The 26,196-nt window shown below is 47.7% G+C and overlaps 1 protein-coding gene across 1 annotated transcript in view; it reads right to left on the bottom strand.

Moving 5' to 3' along the window:
• The window catches only part of LOC142265621 (receptor-type tyrosine-protein phosphatase kappa-like), a 261,979-nt gene that overhangs the window by 139,925 nt on the left and 95,858 nt on the right, over positions 1 to 26,196 (bottom strand). The window contains exon 7 of the mRNA XM_075332279.1: positions 4,925 to 5,185. Within this exon, the coding sequence (XP_075188394.1) occupies positions 4,925 to 5,185 (261 nt within the window). The remainder of the gene's footprint in view (positions 1 to 4,924; positions 5,186 to 26,196) is intronic.

Raw genomic sequence — 26,196 nt, 5'->3', positions numbered from 1 at the left:
CTGACTGACAGCCGGCTGTGTATCTGTATTTCAGTCATAGAGGCGTGGGATGTGCAGCTTTAGTCACCGCTCTATACATAGTGAGCAGCGGCTGTATCGGCACCCTGGTACTGACTGACAACAGCTGTGCAACCAACAGTCATGAGCCGACTAGCAGTCAGTGCAGGGGCGATTACAGTCACCACTCACTGAATACTGAATGGTGACTGAAGCCATGATGGACACTACTCCATGACTGAAAGCCAGTGGCTGCTAGGAGGAATAAAGTTAATTTCCTCCTGGCATCGGGGCAGCCGCACAGGATGAAAACACGAATAACCTGGAGATTAACCCCATATGTGCAGGTGAATACCATTTGGGGACATGACAGGTTTCTTTTAAGAACCAGACTAGTGCATGTAAAAAAATATGCTGCTTATATACTTGTACTCTATGTGAATGAGCACATGGAGCTGGTCATGTCTGCAATTTGCTGATGTTAACAGGCTTGACTTTCATCACAGTAGTTTGACCCCCCCCCATTCTGTGCAGTGCTAAAGCCTACAAGCCGTAACCAGGGCAGACTTTCCAACCAGATTCTACTAAGTATAGATTCTGATAAATATTGGAGTCACATATTCTGTATTTCAGGATATTAAAAATTGATTAATCGTGGTTAATGATAAATCTAGGCTAAATCTGAATGTGTGTTGTTATTTAATATATGGAAGGTCGGCCCTGAGCATTAATATGACAGGTCGGCCCGGTGTAGAGAGGAGCGTACTCAAGGTTCGGTGTTTGGTGTTAGTACCTAGCACAAAATTTAGAAAGAAAACAGAGATCGGATTGGGAGTTTGGGTGCCTTTACATAAGAACATCACTCGCACAAGCATCGCTGTGCTCGGGTACATTTAGTGTCCTTGGGTACACTCGGTGTTCAACCCAGTGCAAGCTGCTTGCAGTGTGTGACCGGTTCACACTGGGTTTAGCAACAGTGTAATAGGATTTAATGTGCATAAAAAAAAAATGGAAAAACACCACCCAACCTCCCCCAGAAGTGTTCTGTTTAAGGCTAGCTGTATGTGGGTGGAGACCCAAACTGCCCAGTCACTTTCATTGGGGTTCAGGTCAAGACCGGGTCCAAAACCGAACTTTATCTAAAATCCAGGTCAACCCACCAGACCAGAAAGATAAATGATCAAGTGTAAAACATTCACTAGGCGTGGCTTCATCAGCAGACATCCTGACGAAGCCACGCCTGGTTAAACGCGCGTTGAGGCCTTTTGCTCCCTGCCACCTGACTTGGCTTTTTGCCTGCTGCATACCATGTCTCAAGGTAACAATGCCTTTATTTGATTATGGCTGTCTATGGAGGTAGCTTGGGTAGGGATGACTGAGTAATTTATTTATTATTTATGTATTTCACCCTCTGCCCTCCAGCCTATGTTTTAGTATTTGACATTGTACCTTGGGACCAGCAGTGTCTATCGCCATCTGGTGGCTTGATGTGGTGCAGTTCTGTATCTGGCAATCTTTTCCACCATGTTTTCTATCACTGTCTGTCATTTTGCTCACTATAATTATTAATAAAAACTTTTGCGTTTAATCATTTATCTTTCTGGTCCCTCTTTGTTCAGTCTTTCCTCATATTTTTATATATGTATTTATCTGGGGTAGTCACTGAGTTTTTTAGTCTTTGGTTTGGTTTGAGGACCCTCCCTTTTCTTTGGGAACTGTAGGGAAGAGAAGCTGCTGTCAGACACAGCCTGACTTCCCAGAGAGAAGCTAAAAATGGTTTATTACTCTAGAGGTGAGTAGACTGCTAATAATCCGGGTCCGGCGGATCCGTCGCGGGTTGTCAAAGAAGTCCGGACCCATGTAAGCCAATGGGGAGCGGATCCGGAGAGAGAGAGAGAGAGAAAAAAAGAGAGAGAGAGAGAGAGAAAAAGAGAGAGACAGAAAAAAAGAGAGAGAGAAAAAGAGAGAGAGAGAGAGAAAAAAAAGAAAGAGAGAGAGAAAAGAAAGAGAGAGAAAAAAAAGAGAGAAAAAAAAGAGAGAGAAAAAAAGAGAGAAAAAAAGAGAGAAAAAGAGAGAGAAAAAGAGAGAGAGAATAAAAGAGAGAGAAAAAGAGAGAAAAAAAGAGAGAGAGAGAGAAAAAAAAGAGAGAAAAAAGAGAGAGAGAGAAAAAAGAGAGAGAGAAAAAAAAGAGAAAAAAAGAGAGAAAAAAAGAGAAAAAAAGAGAAAAGAGAGAAAAAAGAGAGAGAGAAAGAGAGAAAGCTGTCCATCTCCTCTCAGTACAATCTTATAGAATCTTCCTCTGCTTGTTTCCTCCCTCTTCTCTTCTCTCCTCCCTTCTCCCTTTTATATAGACTGTAATGGGACACCACAGTGAGTCGGCAGTCCATCTCCTCTCAGTACAATCTTATAGAATCTTCCTCTGCTTATTTCCTCCCTCTTCTCTTCTCTCTTCCCTTCTCCCTTTTATATAGACTGTAATGGGACACCACAGTGAGTCGGCAGTCCATCTCCTCTCAGTACAATCTTATAGAATCTTCCTCTGCTTATTTCCTCCCTCTTCTCTTCTCTCCTCCCTTCTCCCTTTTATATAGACTGTAATGGGACACCACAGTGAGTCGGCAGTCCATCTCCTCTCAGTACAATCTTATAGAATCTTCCTCTGCTTATTTCCTCCCTCTTCTCTTCTCTCCTCCCTTCTCCCTTTTATATAGACTGTAATGGGACACCACAGTGAGTCGGCAGTCCATCTCCTCTCAGTACAATATTATAGAATCTTCCTCTGCTTATTTCCTCCCTCTTCGCTTCTCTCCTCCCTTCTCCCTTTTATATAGACTGTAATGGGACACCACAGTGAGTCGGCAGTCCATCTCCTCTCAGTACAATCTTATAGAATCTTCCTCTGCTTGTTTCCTCCCTCTTCTCTTCTCTCCTCCCTTCTCCCTTTTATATAGACTGTAATGGGACACCACAGTGAGTCGGCAGTCCATCTCCTCTCAGTACAATCTTATAGAATCTTCCTCTGCTTATTTCCTCCCTCTTCGCTTCTCTCCTCCCTTCTCCCTTTTATATAGACTGTAATGGGACACCACAGTGAGTCGGCAGTCCATCTCTTCTCAGTACAATCTTATAGAATCTTCCTCTGCTTATTTCCTCCCTCTTCTCTTCTCTCCTCCCTTCTCCCTTTTATATAGACTGTAATGGGACACCACAGTGAGTCGGCAGTCCATCTCCTCTCAGTACAATCTTATAGAATCTTCCTCTGCTTGTTTCCTCCCTCTTCTCTTCTCTCCTCCCTTCTCCCTTTTATATAGACTGTAATGGGACACCACAGTGAGTCGGCAGTCCATCTCCTCTCAGTACAATCTTATAGAATCTTCCTCTGCTTATTTCCTCCCTCTTCTCTTCTCTCTTCCCTTCTCCCTTTTATATAGACTGTAATGGGACACCACAGTGAGTCGGCAGTCCATCTCCTCTCAGTACAATCTTATAGAATCTTCCTCTGCTTATTTCCTCCCTCTTCGCTTCTCTCCTCCCTTCTCCCTTTTATATAGACTGTAATGGGACACCACAGTGAGTCGGCAGTCCATCTCTTCTCAGTACAATCTTATAGAATCTTCCTCTGCTTATTTCCTCCCTCTTCTCTTCTCTCTTCCCTTCTCCCTTTTATATAGACTGTAATGGGACACCACAGTGAGTCGGCAGTCCATCTCCTCTCAGTACAATCTTATAGAATCTTCCTCTGCTTATTTCCTCCCTCTTCTCTTCTCTCCTCCCTTCTCCCTTTTATATAGACTGTAATGGGACACCACAGTGAGTCGGCAGTCCATCTCTTCTCAGTACAATCTTATAGAATCTTCCTCTGCTTATTTCCTCCCTCTTCTCTTCTCTCTTCCCTTCTCCCTTTTATATAGACTGTAATGGGACACCACAGTGAGTCGGCAGTCCATCTCCTCTCAGTACAATCTTATAGAATCTTCCTCTGCTTATTTCCTCCCTCTTCGCTTCTCTCCTCCCTTCTCCCTTTTATATAGACTGTAATGGGACACCACAGTGAGTCGGCAGTCCATCTCCTCTCAGTACAATCTTATAGAATCTTCCTCTGCTTATTTCCTCCCTCTTCTCTTCTCTCCTCCCTTCTCCCTTTTATATAGACTGTAATGGGACACCACAGTGAGTGGGTGGTCCATCTCCTCTCAGTACAATCTTATAGAATCTTCCTCTGCTTATTTCCTCCCTCTTCTCTTCTCTCCTCCCTTCTCCCTTTTATATAGACTGTAATGGGACACCACAGTGAGCCAGCAGTCCATCTCTTCTCAGTACAATCTTATAGAATCTTCCTTTGCTTGATTCCTCACTCTACTCTTCTCTCCTCTGCATAGACTGTAATAGGTCACCACAATGAGCCGACGGTCCATCTCCTCTCAGAACACTCTTATAGCATCTTCCTCTGCTTGTTTCCTCACTTTACTCTTCTCTTCTCCGCCCTTCTCCCCTTTATATAGACTGTAATGAGACACCACAGTGGGTCAGCGGTCCATCTCCTCTCAGTACAATCTTATAGCATCTTTCTCTGCTTGTTTCCTCACTCTGCTCTTCTCTCCTTCTCCTTTCTGCATAGACTGTAATGGGACACCACAGTGGCCCTGGTGTCCATCTCCTCTCAGCACCATGGAGTGGAGGAGGCAATGGTTCAGGAAGACATGGCTAATAATTGGATAAGGAAGTAGCTTATGATGATAAGATATGGGACAAAGTTTATTCCACTTGTCTGTACGATTTATGCAAAATTTGTTGAAAATACAATCCAATTTTCTGGAACAAGGGATTGTGGGTAAAACCTTTCTTGCCATCATTCAGAGGCTCATTCACATGTACGGATTCCATGTCCGTTCCTCATGATGATATAATATGAGATATTGTAACTCACCTGATTCTTCAGTAGTGATGTTTAATGTCTCCACAGTGAGATATGACCGACCAGAGACCCGATAAATATCGATTTCATATGGTGTAACTGGCTTCAGACCGGAGAAGGTCGCGTATGTTCCTATTTGACATGTATTGAGCTCTCTGGGGTAAATACAGGACTGTATATAAGATGTCGTGGATTCGTGGCACGGGTCCGGAGTGCACGCTATACGCAGGCTGACGCTGGCAGATGTCACCTCCAGAGACGTCACCTTCACTCCTAACACAAAACACAGAAATATTAATGTGAAATGTAACATAATCCATAGAAGTAACGTGAATAAAGAATCTCATTATAAAGGTAAAATGAGCTCCGGCCCCCAATATAAGGAGGGTCACCGGTCTGCAGGGACATATCCACTCCATCATATCTCTACTTATATATTTATCTACGGGGACCAGATACAAAAGTCAGAGAAATTCATGATTGGCACATTATGGAGCAGTCGTACAATAAAGATACATTTTACGTATTTCTTAATTCCCACATATTTTTCAGTAAAAACAAAGGAATGAGCCAAGATGGTATAAGTGCAGAGTGTAGGTGCAGTGTGTAGGTGCAATGTATAGGTGCAGTGTGTAGGTGCAGTGTGTAGGTGCAGTGTGTAAGTGCAGTGTGAAGGTTCAGTGTGTAGGTGCAACGTGTAAGTGCAGTGTGTAGGTGCAGTGTGTAGGTGCAGTGTGAAGGTGCAGTGTGTAAGTAGAATGTGTAGGTGCAGTGTGTAGGTGCAATGTGTAGGTGCAGTGTGTAGGTGCAATGTGTAGGTGCAGTGTGTAGGTGCAGAGTGTAGGTGCAGTGTGTAGGTGCAGTGTGTAGGTGCAGTGTGTAGGTGCAGTGTGTAGGTGCAATGTGTAGGTGCAGTGTGTAGGTGCAATGTGTAGGTGCAGTGTGTAGGTGCAGTGTGTAGGTGCAGTGTCTAGGTGCAGTGTGTAGGTGGAATGTGTAGGTGCAGTGTGTAGGTGCAATGTGTAGGTGCAGGGTGTAGGTGCAGTGTGTAGGTGCAATGTGTAGGTGCAGTGTGTAGGTGCAGTGTGTAGGTGGAATGTGTAGGTGCAGTGTGTAGGTGCAGTGTGTAGGTGCAATGTGTAGGTGGAATGTGTAGGTGCAGTGTGTAGGTGGAATGTGTAGGTGCAGTGTGTAAGTAGAATGTGTAGGTGCAGTGTGTAGGTGCAATGTGTAGGTGCAGTGTGTAGGTGCAGTGTGTAGGTGCAGTGTGTAGGTGCAGAGTGTAGGTGCAGTGTGTAGGTGCAGTGTGTAGGTGCAATGTGTAGGTGCAATGTGTAGGTGCAGTGTGTAGGTGCAGTGTGTAGGTGCAGTGTGTAGGTGCAATGTGTAGGTGCAGTGTGTAGGTGCAATGTGTAGGTGCAGTGTGTAGGTGCAATGTGTAGGTGCAGTGTGTAGGTGCAGTGTGTAGGTGGAATGTGTAGGTGCAATGTGTAGGTGCAATGTGTAGGTGCAGTGTCTAGGTGGAATGTGTAGGTGCAGTGTGTAGGTGCAGTGTGTAGGTGCAGTGTGTGGGTGCAGTGTGTAGGTGGAATGTGTAGGTGCAGTGTGTAGGTGCAATGTGTAGGTGCAGTGTGTAGGTGCAGTGTGTAGGTGCAGTGTGTAGGTGCAGTGTGTAGGTGCAGTGTGTAGGTGCAATGTGTAGGTGCAATGTGTACGTGCAGTGTGTAGGTGCAGTGTGTAGGTGGAATGTGTAGGTGCAGTGTGTAGGTGCAATGTGTAGGTGCAGTGTGTAGGTGCAATGTGTAGGTGCAGTGTGTAGGTGCAGTGTGTAGGTGGAATGTGTAGGTGCAGTGTGTAGGTGCAGTGTGTAGGTGGAATGTGTAGGTGCAGTGTGTAGGTGCAATGTGTAGGTGGAATGTATAGGTGCAGTGTGTAGGTGCAATGTGTAGGTGCAGTGTGTAGGTGCAATGTGTAGGTGCAGTGCGTAGGTGCAATGTGTAGGTGCAGTGTGTAGGTGCAGTGTGTAGGTGGAATGTGTAGGTGCAGTGTGTAGGTGCAGTGTATAGGTGCAGTGTGTAGGTGGAATGTATAGGTGCAGTGTGTAGGTGCAATGTGTAGGTGCAGTGTGTAGGTGCAATGTGTAGGTGCAGTGTGTAGGTGCAATGTGTAGGTGCAGTGTGTAGGTGCAGTGTGTAGGTGGAATGTATAGGTGCAGTGTGTAGGTGCAATGTGTAGGTGCAGTGTGTAGGTGCAATGTGTAGGTGCAGTGTGTAGGTGCAATGTGTAGGTGCAGTGTGTAGGTGCAGTGTGTAGGTGGAATGTGTAGGTGCAGTGTGTAGGTGCAGTGTGTAGGTGCAGTGTGTAGGTGCAGTGTGTAGGTGCAATGTGTAGGTGCAGTGTGTAGGTGCAATGTGTAGGTGCAGTGTGTAGGTGCAATGTGTAGGTGCAGTGTGTAGGTGGAATGTGGAGGTGCAGTGTGTAGGTGCAATGAGTAGGTGCAGTGTGTAGGTGCAATGTGTAGGTGGAATGTGTAGGTGCAGTGTGTAGGTGCAATGTGTAGGTGCAGTGTGTAGGTGTAACACCCCGGGGTCGAGGGGTTTTCACCCTACACGTCGCCAGGCCGGGGTTTGCAGATCCTCTGCGTCATCACGGGTGGCCTGGCTCGGCTTCGTGACTCCGAGATGTACAGGAGGGAAGGAAAGGCGGTGTACGGGAGGCAGAACAGAGGATGGGGTGGTAGTGACTGTTAGGAAAGTCTTTTATAATTGTGACGCCACCTGTAGTATGCGGCCAGGGATGGGCGCCGCTGTGGGTGCTGCTCTCCGGTGCTGATGGTGAAGGTCACAGCCGGGATGGTGTCACTCCGCACAGGTAGAGCAGGAATACCCCAGGGAGGATGATGGAGGAGGATGGGGGTAGTGGTAGTCCCCGTCGGCACCACAGCGCTGGGCGACGGTAAAGGAGAGGCAGAAGCAGGGGCTGCGGTTCCAGGTCTTTTACTCACAAGTAGTTCAGGCTCTGCCCCAGAGTACCGTTCTCTGCCACAACGGGCTCCAGCCGATCCTGGATCCATGAAAGATCAGGTCTGGTGTATGTCAGCCTGTGAGCCCTTCCTCATTTGATACGTTAAATATCGGACCCTCGTGGCGTGAAGCACTTGGGGATTCCGGTGTCAGTCAAGTACCCGTTCTGAATGCTGATAGCGCTGTTCCGATGTGGGGCCGGTCGTGGACCTCAATGGGACAGGTCCGGTGACTTTTCTAGCCGTTCCCCGTGACCCTTGCAGAGTTGGTAGACAATGTGAAGTATGCCTGCCCTAGGATTCTGTATCCCGACAGCGCCGGTCCTGTTGAAGCAGCTGCCCTGCTTCTCCCCAGCGACTGTGTTGAATGCCTTGGCCCACAGAACTGCTCGTGGCATGTCCGCTCTGCTCTGTGTCTGAAGCTGTTCGCCCCTTGTTGTAGATGTGTTGTGTGTTCCAAGCTGTTGCCCCCAGTCGCTGCCACCGGCCGGTTCACTACTCTCACTAGGTCAACCTGCTCCTCCCACTGTGTGCTCCTAACTCCCCCTGGTGGTTGCTTCTCCATTACCCTGAGTCCCCGATTTCAGTGGATCGGGGACCCCCTGGTACGATGGCGTCCTGTAAACCCACCGCTGTTGTGACCCCCTACTGTGATGTGTAGGTGTAGTGTGTAGGTGCAATTGTAGTGCCCCTGAAGCCATCAGGGAGCTACAATGTACTGCATCCCCACCAAGATGCAGAGCCTACCCACAGGGACCCAGAAGACCAGTGCCGGTAACAACAAAAACATTCCGGTTAATCCCTGTTTTACGCCCAAATTCCCCATAGATTGGTGCCAGACTAGGGTTGGACCTAATGGATGTGTGACGCCCCTGACCCACCTAGGGTCAGGCAGACTGGTGGGAGGGAGGAAGTTGGAGTTTTTAGAGTCAGAAGAGGAGTAGCCCTCAGAGAGTGAGGAGCTGAGGGAGTTGTAGCTCCCTGGGATACTTTGGTTAGGTCGCAGACAGTGGTATGGGACCAGAGGAGTCAGAGACCCAGTTGCAGGGTATTGGAGAAGTGTGGCCAGACTTAGTTTTGGAGAACGGTCGGAGGATAGTCTCTTTATGAACTTTCCTCAAGAGCTCAGAGATCGAAGGCAACAACACAATGAGGGGGATAGGACTTTCCAGCTTATGCAGCCTGCAAAGATTCCAAGTGTCAGTCATCGAGAGCACAGCTCCCCTATCCAAGTATAGGGAGTGGGACCCCGACCGCTTTAGGCCGAGGGGTCACTCAGAAACATCCAAAACTATGTGCATGGAGGCAGGCTCCAGACCACTAGCAGTACCAACGGGGACAGATTCCCGGACGAGCATCACCCATAGACTTCCCGAGTAAAAGCGCGCAAAGCCGAAGCTCCGCCCCTCGTCCTGAGAGCGCAGCCAGAAGCTGGAGAGCTGGCTGCCAAAAACCAAGGGGCGTAGTGTAATGTAACAGCGGAAGTGGTGCAGGGAGGCCAGGACTCTGCCCATAAAGTTCCTGAAACCCGGGGAGGCAAGATGTCGGAGTAACGTGAATGGTCGACAGAAGGTGCTGCTCCCGGGATGGCTGCCTGGATAAAGATGAGGAGCGTGGACGTGGCGGTGCGGGCCCGCGAGATGAAAGCCCTGCGTGTGGAGCGGGTAAGCAGAAGCCCAGCTCCGGTTGATCCAGCCTACCCGGCCGCGGAACCCGGTCTGCCCTCAGCCACCGCCACCGTCATACCACCACCTCCGTCCTCGATTGCAGCTGCCGCCGAGACACCTCCCACAACACCGGCAGTGAACCCCTCGGCCCCCGCGGAGGACGACCGGCCTGCGAATGCCGATCAAGTTGTTCTGGCCCCCATTGTCTCAGACCCGGAGGAGATGGAGTAAGAGATGGATTCCGGCTCCAGTACAACGGAAGCCGCCTGGGTTCAGCACTTTGGAGGAAACGGCTACTGGGTCTCCCTGTCAGGACGGTCAGTGTCAGAGTTAAGGCCCTGTCACACACATAGATAAATCTGCGACAGATCTGTGGTTGCAGTGAAATTGTGGACAATCAGTGCCAGGTTTGTGGCTGTGTACAAATGGAACAATATGTCCATGATTTCACTGCAACCACAGATCTGCCAAAGATTTATCTGTGTGTGTGACAGGGCCTTTAGTGGTGATGGAGGTGGAAGAAGAGTCCACCTCGGATGATGAGTCCCCGGCTGATACTATTGATGTTGTGGTGCCCATATGCCACCGCTGCGGTCTGCCAGGGCACTTTGCTAGAGTGTGCCCAGAGAATGCCCGACACCAAGGATCCGGAACCGGTTCTCAGGAGCAGCACTGGTAGCTGAACCTGGATAGATACCCGCAAGTTTGTTAAAAGTTTGAAAAATGACTGTTTGGACTTGTCACCTTTGTTGAACCTTCTCCAGTGTTATGTTCAAGTGGAGAAGGCCGTCGGGGACAGGTCACAGGGTCCTCGGTGGAGGGTGACAGGAGAGTTAATGCATGCAGCATAGATTGTGTCATCCTTGTTCAACCATTTCCCCATGCTCCGTTAAAGGTAGAAAAGGCCATCAGGGTCTTGGACGGTGCGGCGCTGGTAGACTGCACCAGAGACCCTTGATGGAGGGTGACATAAGGGGTAACGGCTACCAGGTTACTCAGGACAGTTACCAGAGTCGTCTTCTGCACCTCCAGGACTTCAATGCTGTCACCAGGAGCTACTAAGGTGCCAGGAAAAAGGGTGCCCACCAGGATTTGAGGTGGCACCAAGGATCCAGGTTGTTTGGGTGGTGGGTTGAAGGGAGAGGGACAATGGAAATGGACTGTCGCAAGAAGGGGCTGAAGCAGAGCAGGCTGAGCCACCAACTACCGCTACAACCAGAGTGCCTCCCCTATGTGGGATGAATATTTATGCATAACCTGTTATTCTCGCTTTCAGTTTGAAACAAAAATAAATCCTCTGGGTGTCCTGTAGCTCGGGGATGAGCTACGTTTAACCAAGAGGGAATGTGACACCCCTGACTCTATCAGGGTGTCACAGGGAACTGCACTCCTTTCTCTTATGGTGCAAAACTCACCCCCCCCATGGTTCTGGGATCCTAACTGTTGGTATTGCTTCCATCAGCACTCAAATCCTAACCACACCTCACACCACACCCTGTCAGGAACACTAGTGGGTGGTCTAGCTGGAACAGAGCCACCCGCCTAGGGGTCAGGCAGACTGGTGGGAGGGAGGAAGTCTGAGTTTTTAAAGTCAGAAGAGGAGTAGCCGTCAGAGAGTGCGGAGCTGAGGGAGTCGAAGCTCCCTGTGGGACTTTTGGTTAGGTCGCAGACAGTGGTATGGGAACGGAGGAGTCAGAGACCCAGTTGCAGGGTATTGGAGAAGGGTGGCCAGACTTAGTTTTGGAGAACGGTCAGCACTGGAAAGTCCAGTAACCGGACTGGTACTGAGCACGGCAGGGTACAGGATCCTAGATCAGGGAGTAGCTTCACGCAACCTGGTAATTCACCTGTGGAGGACAGTCTCTTAATGAACTTTCCTCAAGAGCTCAGAGATTGAAGGCAACAACACAACGAGGGGGATAGGGCTTTCCAGCTTATGCAGCCTGCAAAGATCCCAAGTGTCAGCCATCGAGAGCACAGCTCCCCTATCCAAGTATAGGTAGAGGGACCCCTACCACTTCAGGCTGAGGGGTCACTCAGAAACATCCAAATATATGTGCATGGAGGCAGGCTCCAGACCACTAGCAGTACCAACGGGGATGGATTCCCGGATGAGCTCCCCAGAGTGGCAGCGGCACCCAGAGACTTGGTTTACCCCGGTGTCAGAGTCTACTTAATGGTTGCACCAACATCCACACAGCCTGTGTGAGTACACTGTCCTCCCCTGTGTCCGGCCTGCCTGCATAGCCTACACAATCCCATCCATCACCTATTCCATCCAGAGTACCAGGGTCTCCCCTACCCGTGGAGGAAATATCATCTGGCTGCCAGACTCCATCTCCCCTGGGTACTCCCATCAGCAGTGGCGGTACTCCCCTGACCGCGAACCACGGGTGGCGTCACAAACTCTCCCCTTGTAAATATTCCCTCTTTGCATTTGAAGTGGCCACAAGCCCCCGGGTCCAGAGACCCTCGAGCCATGGTAACCTCAGATCCTAAGCAAATAGCTGAATCCAGACAGGAAATTAGGTACTAAAGGGAGACCTAAAATATAACTTTTATTTCACGTGCTTAATAAAAAGTGAACCTAGGCTCACTAAGAGTAAAACCAACAAGCCACAGACATAAATATGTCCTGTTATGTACAGGGACAAAGAAACAGACCAATAAATTCTTGGCCCTTGGTGATAGGGTACGGCAAATGATGGCCTCAAAGTTGAACTGAGGATACTACCAAAAAGAGGACCCCCACCATAAGAAAGTTAACAATAACTCTGAGACACATCCCTACTCATTCATAGGCTGAATATAACAGACTTGGGGCATGTGTCACAGAAATCAAAGGTATATGTTAACAATTATCCTGGAACATATCCCTCCTCACTCATAAAGCTGAATTCAAAATCAGCATAAGGGCATGTGTCACAGGTATCAAACATGGACCATAGGGAATCATAATCAATTGTCCCATCAAGGAACGATCTTACCCGGTCCAGCTGATGTTTTGGAAGGGCGGCAATTGGAAGGACCACCAATGATGGCTTATCCAGGGGGGGCTGTCCACCAGCTCATCAGATCCCACAATGATAATGCCAGACGGTCACCTCCATATTACGGCAGAAACTCACTCCCAACGCGTTTCATGGAAAACAATCATCAGGGGAGTAGGTGAGTTAAATCATATATGGCCCATATCATCCTATGTGGCCATTTCCATATGCCCAAGGAGATTCTAAACAAAACAAAATACAAAGTAAGCCCTTCATATAGAGACAAAAATCGAGGCCCATGTCCTCTGTCCCACAAATCGTATACTCACCGCACTCCTAGGTGCGTCAGTCATACGCCCATTCAAAGGTGCCGCGCTCCGTTCCCGGAAGCGGGCTCCTTCTTATAGAGGGGCGCATGCGCAGTAGCCACGTTCAGGCCGATGACGCGCGCTCCCAGAAGACATCGAAACCGGAAGCACGCGTCACCGGCCGCCGCATCACCACAATGGGGGCGCGGCCTCATCAGGTAGCGTCATGTCCTGGTGAGTGACGCCTGCTAGGGAACACAAATCAGAGCGTGGATCGCGCTGTCATGGCAACGCACAGACGCTCCAGCTCCGCCTGCAGTGCATCAATGTTAAAGATACCATATTCATGAGTTAGTATATGGTGGGTAAGAGTAGCTTATGACAGCAGCATGCATTATAATATTAGTACAGTATAGACCCGACCACAGGTGCCCTGTTGGCATTAATGCACAGGAGAGTTCCACCCATAGAGAGGGGACACATTCGTAAGAGCAAAGCAAAAAATGACATGATCCGGGACATATATTAAGGAAAATTCCCTAAGGATACATATCTTATGTCCACATGTCACCTCTGCAAAATGGCATTTATTTAAATATCCCAATGACATAGTTGTAGATATAAATATCTGAGTGAGGAGCGACCAGTAGGAGCAAAAACGGAGAAATACCCAACTGCATACCAGGCATATACACTGGGGAAAGAAAGAGGGGGTAAGTGAGGGGGGGGGGGGAAGAGTGGGGGGAACTTTATATAGAGCGGCATGGAAAAACCAAGGCATGGAATAACAATAGGGGGGGGGGGGAAAACACCACTTAAGGTGCAAGGAAACTGCTCAGCTGTCAACCTAGCAAACCCTCTGACCCTACCTAACATGTGGGGGTCGGCACCCTAAAAAACCCCCCACGCCCATTGGTGCCCCCACTCGGCCGTCGTCTCTCCCTCCTGAACTTACCCTGAACCCTGCAGTGCTCCTAAAGGAAGGGAGTGAAAGACAGGGACTCATTGAGGCCCATTGGTGCCATAGTATTAAGACTATAGATCCAAAAGCACTCCTTTCGGAGTATCGTCTTGTCCCAATTCCCACCCCTGATAGGGGGGCGAATGAGGTCAATCCCCATAACCGTAAAGCTTTTTAAGTCGCCATCATGGAAATTGTTGATGTGCCTCGCAACCGGTGTGTCATTTTTCTTGAGGATGTCATATTTGTGTTCGCCCACACGTCTTCTCAGTTCTCTAATTGTTTTTCCAATATACAGTTTTCCACACCTACACTTCACCCTGTATATGACTCCCCTTGACTTGCAGGTGATCAATGATCTTATGGAGAAACTCTTTTTGTTGTTGTAGTTGGCGAACTCCCTTCCTTCCTCAATGTATCTGCAATTGACACAGTCATGACATTTGAAACATCCATGGGCCGCATTCATTGCTCCCACTGGTCCACCCTCACTGAAATGGCTATGGACAAGTCTATCACCCAGGGACTTAGCCCTCCTATAGGTAATAGAAGGATACGTCAAAAGATGTTTATCAATCAGTGGATCCATTTGTAGGACGTGCCAATACTTCGAAAGAATACCCCTAAAGGCACCCGCCCCATTGTTATACGTGGTAATGAATCTAAGGATCTCAGCAGGACTCTCCTTCTTCTGATTGGGGTTCAGAAGTTTAGTACGATCCACCTTGCGTACCTCGTTGTAAGCCTTGTGAATAATGCCATCAGGATAACCTCTCTCTTTTAGGCGTCCCATTAAATCAACCGCCTGTTTGTTAAAGCCCACTTCCTCTGAGCAGTTACGCCGCATCCTTATGAATTGCCCCTTTGGAATTCCTCTCTTTAGGGGAACAGGGTGAGCACTTTCCCACTTCAACAGGGAATTCGAAGATGTGGCTTTTCTAAACGTGCTGGTGACCAACCGACCGTCAGGCCCCTTCTCCACCATCACATCCAGAAAAGGCAGTTTAACCCCACCGATCTCACTGGTGAACCTCAGGCCAATCTCATTGTCGTTCAATTTAGCCATAAAATGATGGAAGTCACATAGTGGGCCCTTCCAGACAACGAAGACGTCGTCAATGTATCTAAGCCATAGGACGACGTCCTCGGTGTCTAGGTGGCCGCCAAATACCACAGTCTCCTCCCACCAGCCCAGGAGGAGGTTAGCATACGATGGGGCACAGCAACTCCCCATCGCGGTCCCCCTGAGCTGGTGATAGAAACTCCCTCCAAAGGTAAAGGCATTTTTTGTCAAACAAAATTCAAGTGCCCTCATCACAAAGTCATTGTGTTGGCGAAATTGGCTTCCTCTGGATTCAAGGTAGTACTTGACAGCTCCCATTCCTGCTGTATGTGGAATGGAGGAATACAACGCTTCTACGTCAATGCTGCACAAGAGCATCCCCTCCTCCAAGAAGATACCCTCTATGCGGCGCAGAAAGTCTGTTGTGTCCCTGAGGTAGGAATTAAGGGACAGCACAAAGGGTCGTAAGATTTTATCAATGTAGATGCTCAGTTTCTCCGTTATGCCTCCTATACCTGAAACAATGGGGCGACCCTTTAAGGGATTTAAACCCTTATGCACTTTGGGTAAAGTGTAAAAGGTCGCCACCACTGGAAAGGTGGGTAATAGGAATTCATATTCATTCTTATCAATAATGTTGGACTCCAAAGCCTCCCCCAATAGGGTTTTCAGTTCTTCTTTATACCCCGCAGTAGGGTTGGCGTCCAACTTAGCATAGCAGAGTTTATCACTAAGGATCTTTAAGCAGATCTCTTTATAGGCACTGGAGTCCAGTATCACCACATTCCCCCCTTTGTCAGAGGGCTTTATGGTGATACTGGAGTCCCTCTCTAAATCCTTGAGACTGAGCATCTCACTTTTAGTCAGATTATATTGACTACCATAGGACCCCCTGCTGCTCCTAACATCCTCCATCACCAAATTGACAAAGATGTCAACAGCATCGATCTCCGTCATAGTGTGAGGCATCCTAACACTCTTATTTTTCAGATTAGTGAAGGGCCCTTCGCCAAAATCATTCGGGTTCATATCTCCAAGATGGAAGAGTAACTTTACATCTTCAAGGAGTTCTCCTGGAATCCCTAATTCAGCGGAACTTTTTTCTTTCTGTTTCTCAAAGAATTTTTTCCATTTAAGGCGTCTGGCAAAAAGATGCAGATCCTTAATCGCCTCAAACTCATCAAAGTCCGTTGTAGGGACAAAGGACAAACCCTTGTTCAGAATGGACAAGTCCACCTCAGAAAGGGGTCTAGAAGACAAGTTTATCACCTGAGGAGCCATGCTAGGGGTTACGGGTTTAGTTGGCCCTTGCTCCTCAGGTGATATTGGTTGTCTAAAAAACCCCCCCTGTTTCCAAAATATTGTGGGGCTCCCCTGTGTTGGAATCTTCCCCTACCTCTCTGCTTTTTAGGTTGTTGTGGGGGTCTGAAAGGATTACTCCTGGTTTCAGAGTCAGAAAGTTCCGCGTCTGTGGAAGAGATATCCGTCTCACTTTGCCTGTTATTTCGGTTATTCGCAGGAAAATATACTCTATTCTCTTTAAAGTCTTGTAAATCCCTAATATAGAATTTATGTTTACGCTCTTTTAATTTATATTGGAATTTTTCTATAACCCCTTGCAAAACCAATTCTTTGTTGGCAAAATCGCCTTCGCTATTGAATTTGCGAGTGATCTCTATATGCTCCTTAAGGGAGTCCTCCAGGCTAGTGAGATTTTTCTTTTCCTCTTCCAATAATAACCTCATGAATCTGAGGGAGCTTTCAGTTGCCTCTTTCTCCCAGAGGTTCATGAAATCACCATTTTTGTGGCGGAAACCAGGTTGTAGTGTGATCCTAAGGTGTCGTGGGACAATCCTTTCTTTTAGGTAACTTTCCAATGACTGGACCTCCCACCAGGATGTAATACGATCCTTATAGACCTTTGTAAGATCTTTAAATGCCCCGCTGAGGGTAGGTGTGTATCTTTTCAACACCAGATTTTTCTCTGAAAATACGTCCTTGGCCTCCGTGGCCCATTGTCTGGTGTCTATATCTGATGAAAGAAAGCCTGCCATCAAGCAGTAATGGAAGCAAATCAAATAGCAGAATACCCAAGGGATACACAGTATCAACCTAAGCAAATAGCTGAATCCAGACAGGAAATTAGGTACTAAAGGGAGACCTAAAATATAACTTTTATTTCACGTGCTTAATAAAAAGTGAACCTAGGCTCACTAAGAGTAAAACCAACAAGCCACAGACATAAATATGTCCTGTTATGTACAGGGACAAAGAAACAGACCAATAAATTCTTGGCCCTTGGTGATAGGGTACGGCAAATGATGGCCTCAAAGTTGAACTGAGGATACTACCAAAAAGAGGACCCCCACCATAAGAAAGTTAACAATAACTCTGAGACACATCCCTACTCATTCATAGGCTGAATATAACAGACTTGGGGCATGTGTCACAGAAATCAAAGGTATATGTTAACAATTATCCTGGAACATATCCCTCCTCACTCATAAAGCTGAATTCAAAATCAGCATAAGGGCATGTGTCACAGGTATCAAACATGGACCATAGGGAATCATAATCAATTGTCCCATCAAGGAACGATCTTACCCGGTCCAGCTGATGTTTTGGAAGGGCGGCAATTGGAAGGACCACCAATGATGGCTTATCCAGGGGGGGCTGTCCACCAGCTCATCAGATCCCACAATGATAATGCCAGACGGTCACCTCCATATTACGGCAGAAACTCACTCCCAACGCGTTTCATGGAAAACAATCATCAGGGGAGTAGGTGAGTTAAATCATATATGGCCCATATCATCCTATGTGGCCATTTCCATATGCCCAAGGAGATTCTAAACAAAACAAAATACAAAGTAAGCCCTTCATATAGAGACAAAAATCGAGGCCCATGTCCTCTGTCCCACAAATCGTATACTCACCGCACTCCTAGGTGCGTCAGTCATACGCCCATTCAAAGGTGCCGCGCTCCGTTCCCGGAAGCGGGCTCCTTCTTATAGAGGGGCGCATGCGCAGTAGCCACGTTCAGGCCGATGACGCGCGCTCCCAGAAGACATCGAAACCGGAAGCACGCGTCACCGGCCGCCGCATCACCACAATGGGGGCGCGGCCTCATCAGGTAGCGTCATGTCCTGGTGAGTGACGCCTGCTAGGGAACACAAATCAGAGCGTGGATCGCGCTGTCATGGCAACGCACAGACGCTCCAGCTCCGCCTCATGTCATTTTTTGCTTTGCTCTTACGAATGTGTCCCCTCTCTATGGGTGGAACTCTCCTGTGCATTAATGCCAACAGGGCACCTGTGGTCGGGTCTATACTGTACTAATATTATAATGCATGCTGCTGTCATAAGCTACTCTTACCCACCATATACTAACTCATGAATATGGTATCTTTAACATTGATGCACTGCAAGCGGAGCTGGAGCGTCTGTGCGTTGCCATGACAGCGCGATCCACGCTCTGATTTGTGTTCCCTAGCAGGCGTCACTCACCAGGACATGACGCTACCTGATGAGGCCGCGCCCCCATTGTGGTGATGCGGCGGCCGGTGACGCGTGCTTCCGGTTTCGATGTCTTCTGGGAGCGCGCGTCATCGGCCTGAACGTGGCTACTGCGCATGCGCCCCTCTATAAGAAGGAGCCCGCTTCCGGGAACGGAGCGCGGCACCTTTGAATGGGCGTATGACTGACGCACCTAGGAGTGCGGTGAGTATACGATTTGTGGGACAGAGGACATGGGCCTCGATTTTTGTCTCTATATGAAGGGCTTACTTTGTATTTTGTTTTGTTTAGAATCTCCTTGGGCATATGGAAATGGCCACATAGGATGATATGGGCCATATATGATTTAACTCACCTACTCCCCTGATGATTGTTTTCCATGAAACGCGTTGGGAGTGAGTTTCTGCCGTAATATGGAGGTGACCGTCTGGCATTATCATTGTGGGATCTGATGAGCTGGTGGACAGCCCCCCCTGGATAAGCCATCATTGGTGGTCCTTCCAATTGCCGCCCTTCCAAAACATCAGCTGGACCGGGTAAGATCGTTCCTTGATGGGACAATTGATTATGATTCCCTATGGTCCATGTTTGATACCTGTGACACATGCCCTTATGCTGATTTTGAATTCAGCTTTATGAGTGAGGAGGGATATATTCCAGGATAATTGTTAACATATACCTTTGATTTCTGTGACACATGCCCCAAGTCTGTTATATTCAGCCTATGAATGAGTAGGGATGTGTCTCAGAGTTATTGTTAACTTTCTTATGGTGGGGGTCCTCTTTTTGGTAGTATCCTCAGTTCAACTTTGAGGCCATCATTTGCCGTACCCTATCACCAAGGGCCAAGAATTTATTGGTCTGTTTCTTTGTCCCTGTACATAACAGGACATATTTATGTCTGTGGCTTGTTGGTTTTACTCTTAGTGAGCCTAGGTTCACTTTTTATTTAGCACATGAAATAAAAGTTATATTTTAGGTCTCCCTTTAGTACCTAATTTTCTGTCTGGATTCAGCTATTTGCTTAGGTTGATACTGTGTATCCCTTGGGTATTCTGCTATTTGATTTGCTTCCATTACTGCTTGATGGCAGGCTTTCTTTCATCAGATATAGACACCAGACAATGGGCCACGGAGGCCAAGGACGTATTTTCAGAGAAAAATCTGGTGTTGAAAAGATACACACCTACCCTCAGCGGGGCATTTAAAGATCTTACAAAGGTCTATAAGGATCGTATTACATCCTGGTGGGAGGTCCAGTCATTGGAAAGTTACCTAAAAGAAAGGATTGTCCCACGACACCTTAGGATCACACTACAACCTGGTTTCCGCCACAAAAATGGTGATTTCATGAACCTCTGGGAGAAAGAGGCAACTGAAAGCTCCCTCAGATTCATGAGGTTATTATTGGAAGAGGAAAAGAAAAATCTCACTAGCCTGGAGGACTCCCTTAAGGAGCATATAGAGATCACTCGCAAATTCAATAGCGAAGGCGATTTTGCCAACAAAGAATTGGTTTTGCAAGGGGTTATAGAAAAATTCCAATATAAATTAAAAGAGCGTAAACATAAATTCTATATTAGGGATTTACAAGACTTTAAAGAGAATAGAGTATATTTTCCTGCGAATAACCGAAATAACAGGCAAAGTGAGACGGATATCTCTTCCACAGACGCGGAACTTTCTGACTCTGAAACCAGGAGTAATCCTTTCAGACCCCCACAACAACCTAAAAAGCAGAGAGGTAGGGGAAGATTCCAACACAGGGGAGCCCCACAATATTTTGGAAACAGGGGGGGTTTTTTAGACAACCAATATCACCTGAGGAGCAAGGGCCAACTAAACCCGTAACCCCTAGCATGGCTCCTCAGGTGATAAACTTGTCTTCTAGACCCCTTTCTGAGGTGGACTTGTCCATTCTGAACAAGGGTTTGTCCTTTGTCCCTACAACGGACTTTGATGAGTTTGAGGCGATTAAGGATCTGCATCTTTTTGCCAGACGCCTTAAATGGAAAAAATTCTTTGAGAAACAGAAAGAAAAAAGTTCCGCTGAATTAGGGATTCCAGGAGAACTCCTTGAAGATGTAAAGTTACTCTTCCATCTTGGAGATATAAACCCGAATGATTTTGGCGAAGGGCCCTTCACTAATCTGAAAAATAAGAGTGTTAGGATGCCTCACACTATGACGGAGATCGATGCTGTTGACATCTTTGTCAATTTGGTGATGGAGGATGTTAGGAGCAGCAGGGGGTCCTATGGTAGTCAATATAATCTGACTAAAAGTGAGATGCTCAGTCTCAAGGATTTAGAGAGGGACTCCAGTATCACCATAAAGCCCTCTGACAAAGGGGGGAATGTGGTGATACTGGACTCCAGTGCCTATAAAGAGATCTGCTTAAAGATCCTTAGTGATAAACTCTGCTATGCTAAGTTGGACGCCAACCCTACTGCGGGGTATAAAGAAGAACTGAAAACCCTATTGGGGGAGGCTTTGGAGTCCAACATTATTGATAAGAATGAATATGAATTCCTATTACCCACCTTTCCAGTGGTGGCGACCTTTTACACTTTACCCAAAGTGCATAAGGGTTTAAATCCCTTAAAGGGTCGCCCCATTGTTTCAGGTATAGGAGGCATAACGGAGAAACTGAGCATCTACATTGATAAAATCTTACGACCCTTTGTGCTGTCCCTTAATTCCTACCTCAGGGACACAACAGACTTTCTGCGCCGCATAGAGGGTATCTTCTTGGAGGAGGGGATGCTCTTGTGCAGCATTGACGTAGAAGCGTTGTATTCCTCCATTCCACATACAGCAGGAATGGGAGCTGTCAAGTACTACCTTGAATCCAGAGGAAGCCAATTTCGCCAACACAATGACTTTGTGATGAGGGCACTTGAATTTTGTTTGACAAAAAATGCCTTTACCTTTGGAGGGAGTTTCTATCACCAGCTCAGGGGGACCGCGATGGGGAGTTGCTGTGCCCCATCGTATGCTAACCTCCTCCTGGGCTGGTGGGAGGAGACTGTGGTATTTGGCGGCCACCTAGACACCGAGGACGTCGTCCTATGGCTTAGATACATTGACGACGTCTTCGTTGTCTGGAAGGGCCCACTATGTGACTTCCATCATTTTATGGCTAAATTGAACGACAATGAGATTGGCCTGAGGTTCACCAGTGAGATCGGTGGGGTTAAACTGCCTTTTCTGGATGTGATGGTGGAGAAGGGGCCTGACGGTCGGTTGGTCACCAGCACGTTTAGAAAAGCCACATCTTCGAATTCCCTGTTGAAGTGGGAAAGTGCTCACCCTGTTCCCCTAAAGAGAGGAATTCCAAAGGGGCAATTCATAAGGATGCGGCGTAACTGCTCAGAGGAAGTGGGCTTTAACAAACAGGCGGTTGATTTAATGGGACGCCTAAAAGAGAGAGGTTATCCTGATGGCATTATTCACAAGGCTTACAACGAGGTACGCAAGGTGGATCGTACTAAACTTCTGAACCCCAATCAGAAGAAGGAGAGTCCTGCTGAGATCCTTAGATTCATTACCACGTATAACAATGGGGCGGGTGCCTTTAGGGGTATTCTTTCGAAGTATTGGCACGTCCTACAAATGGATCCACTGATTGATAAACATCTTTTGACGTATCCTTCTATTACCTATAGGAGGGCTAAGTCCCTGGGTGATAGACTTGTCCATAGCCATTTCAGTGAGGGTGGACCAGTGGGAGCAATGAATGCGGCCCATGGATGTTTCAAATGTCATGACTGTGTCAATTGCAGATACATTGAGGAAGGAAGGGAGTTCGCCAACTACAACAACAAAAAGAGTTTCTCCATAAGATCATTGATCACCTGCAAGTCAAGGGGAGTCATATACAGGGTGAAGTGTAGGTGTGGAAAACTGTATATTGGAAAAACAATTAGAGAACTGAGAAGACGTGTGGGCGAACACAAAAATGACATCCTCAAGAAAAATGACACACCGGTTGCGAGGCACATCAACAATTTCCATGATGGCGACTTAAAAAGCTTTACGGTTATGGGGATTGACCTCATTCGCCCCCCTATCAGGGGTGGGAATTGGGACAAGACGATACTCCGAAAGGAGTGCTTTTGGATCTATAGTCTTAATACTATGGCACCAATGGGCCTCAATGAGTCCCTGTCTTTCACTCCCTTCCTTTAGGAGCACTGCAGGGTTCAGGGTAAGTTCAGGAGGGAGAGACGACGGCCGAGTGGGGGCACCAATGGGCGTGGGGGGTTTTTTAGGGTGCCGACCCCCACATGTTAGGTAGGGTCAGAGGGTTTGCTAGGTTGACAGCTGAGCAGTTTCCTTGCACCTTAAGTGGTGTTTCCCCCCCCCCCCCTATTGTTATTCCATGCCTTGGTTTTTCCATGCCGCTCTATATAAAGTTCCCCCCACTCTTCCCCCCCCCCCTCACTTACCCCCTCTTTCTTTCCCCAGTGTATATGCCTGGTATGCAGTTGGGTATTTCTCCGTTTTTGCTCCTACTGGTCGCTCCTCACTCAGATATTTATATCTACAACTATGTCATTGGGATATTTAAATAAATGCCATTTTGCAGAGGTGACATGTGGACATAAGATATGTATCCTTAGGGAATTTTCCTTAATATATGTCCCGGATCATGTCATTTTTTGCTTTGCTCTTACGAATGTGTCCCCTCTCTATGGGTGGAACTCTCCTGTGCATTAATGCCAACAGGGCACCTGTGGTCGGGTCTATACTGTACTAATATTATAATGCATGCTGCTGTCATAAGCTACTCTTACCCACCATATACTAACTCATGAATATGGTATCTTTAACATTGATGCACTGCAGGCGGAGCTGGAGCGTCTGTGCGTTGCCATGACAGCGCGATCCACGCTCTGATTTGTGTTCCCTAGCAGGCGTCACTCACCAGGACATGACGCTACCTGATGAGGCCGCGCCCCCATTGTGGTGATGCGGCGGCCGGTGACGCGTGCTTCCGGTTTCGATGTCTTCTGGGAGCGCGCGTCATCGGCCTGAACGTGGCTACTGCGCATGCGCCCCTCTATAAGAAGGAGCCCGCTTCCGGGAACGGAGCGCGGCACCTTTGAATGGGCGTATGACTGACGCACCTAGGAGTGCGGTGAGTATACGATTTGTGGGACAGAGGACATGGGCCTCGATTTTTGTCTCTATATGAAGGGCTTACTTTGTATTTTGTTTTGTTTAGAATCTCCTTGGGCATATGGAAATGGCCACATAGGATGATATGGGCCATATATGATTTAACTCACCTACTCCCCTGATGATTGTTTTCCATGAAACGCGTTGGGAGTGAGTTTCTGCCGTAATATGGAGGTGACCGTCTGGCATTATCATTGTGGGATCTGATGAGCTGGTGGACAGCCCCCCCTGGATAAGCCATCATTGGTGGTCCTTCCAATTGCCGCCCTTCCAAAACATCAGCTGGACCGGGTAAGATCGTTCCTTGATGGGACAATTGATTATGATTCCCTATGGTCCATGTTTGATACCTGTGACACATGCCCTTATGCTGATTTTGAATTCAGCTCTATGAGTGAGGAGGGATATGTTCCAGGATAATTGTTAACATATACCTCTGATTTCTGTGACACATGCCCCAAGTCTGTTATATTCAGCCTATGAATGAGTAGGGATGTGTCTCAGAGTTATTGTTAACTTTCTTATGGTGGGGGTCCTCTTTTTGGTAGTATCCTCAGTTCAACTTTGAGGCCATCATTTGCCGTACCCTATCACCAAGGGCCAAGAATTTATTGGTCTGTTTCTTTGTCCCTGTACATAACAGGACATATTTATGTCTGTGGCTTGTTGGTTTTACTCTTAGTGAGCCTAGGTTCACTTTTTATTAAGCACGTGAAATAAAAGTTATATTTTAGGTCTCCCTTTAGTACCTAATTTCCTGTCTGGATTCAGCTATTTGCTTAGGTTGATACTGTGGATCCCTTGGGTATTCTGCTATTTGATTAACCTCAGATCCTAGCAGTGCGACTGCTGCAGGGGCAGCAGGGGCGGCACAGATGGCCACCTACAGGTGGAGCTGATCTAGTCCACTAGATAGATGACCAGGTGGGAGTGGCAGACAGTGAACAGTCAGAGAGAGTAGTTGAGAGTTGTCGGTGATGGATGGACAGAGAGCGTGAGTGGAAGCACTGACAGGAGTGTGACGGTGACCTGAGGGCCCAGGTGTAGGGTTGCCAGTGGAGTACGGTGCAGTGCTCCCGGAACAATAGCACCGACGGGGTACAGAATCCTAGGTCAGGCAAACGCTCCAGGCGGACCTGATAAAATCTGCACAGTGAGGGGACCATCAAGGACCTCACTGACCTTGAAGTTCGGGATTCAGTAGCAACGGGAGAACCGGGGAACAGAACCAGCGACTCCGACCCCACAGGGTTCACGCTACCGTCATGCGGACTACTATTGAGAGACTACCAGGAGGGGACCCCCAGATGCTCCAAGCCACGGGGACCCACCAACCAAAGACAGGTGCAGAGGAAAGAAGCCACCAGGTCATTAAACCGGCACTGGGACTAAGGGGACCAGCGGTCAAGCCCAGTCTTCCTCGGGTGACCAGTTTCCATCTGATTGTGAGTAAAGGAACCAGTTACACTGCAACCCCTTATGTGGCCTACCTTCTTTCTGCACCCATCCACATCACCTATCCTCTGGGGCCTGGCCCTGCTTGCGGAGGGCTCAACATCCAGGCTGCCACCAACAATAGCCCCAGTAATAAGAAATGTGCAGCAGCGGCTCCATCCACATAGCCGCAAACCACAAGTGGCATCACGTATAAACTTTCATTTAATCTCCTCTGTAAATATACCCCTTTTAAAAAGCGTCCCCAGGACACGGAACCGGGCAATGACCACCCAGTGACACCTACCCAGCAATACACCGCCTGGGATCGAGTAACCCATAACCCCGGTTGACACACAATGTATAGGTGCACATTTGTAACGGGGGACTGGGTCACGTTCCTCCGGAAGACCCAAGCCTCACTGTTATATTGTCCGGTGTATTGTACATATTGTATTGTGAGAACTGTAGTGTAATGTATGTGATATGTTATGAATGATGTTTCCATAGTGTAATATAATGTGTAAAGTGATGGGAATAATATAAGCTGTAGTGTTGATAATGAATTGTGATGATGAGTGTTGCATAATATAGGTTCAATGTACAGTTGTACAGTAATGTCTGCTAATATAAGGTACAAGTTCAGAAGTAGAGAAATGTTATAAGATAAAGCACAGTAATGTAGAATGTTTAATAAGGATGTTCTGCCCTGCAACTGACTATAGGGCAAGCAGTAGTTAAGTGTTGGGACCAGCCCACAGGGGGAGAAGTTAGCCTCTAGGGTAAGAGACAGTTTCCATATAGAACACCAGATAGGGATCCACCAGTAAATAGTGGTGACGTATGAGTCTGAAAGGTCATCAAGGCCGCATGTAGTGGGTGATTCATGGCAACTACAACATTAGGACCAGAATGAGATAGCTTAATTGTCAAGTTTTGACCATAGCATCAGATGGAAACAACTAGAGGGCTAGAGACCTACCCTCGGTCATGTGGCTCTATACTGAAGGAGCTAGAGTGCAGACAATGGCCAGGCCTCGTAACCATCACGGTATGGGGTTATCACCACTGGTGGGTGATAGTGGATGATTTTCCCGAGCAGGACCCTTTCTACCAACTGTGACCCTAAGGCTCTTCACT

Source organism: Anomaloglossus baeobatrachus, chromosome 1 (genome assembly GCF_048569485.1).
Source record: "Anomaloglossus baeobatrachus isolate aAnoBae1 chromosome 1, aAnoBae1.hap1, whole genome shotgun sequence".
Taxonomy (NCBI): domain Eukaryota; kingdom Metazoa; phylum Chordata; class Amphibia; order Anura; family Aromobatidae; genus Anomaloglossus; species Anomaloglossus baeobatrachus.
This window is presented reverse-complemented; position numbering and strand designations above follow the sequence as displayed.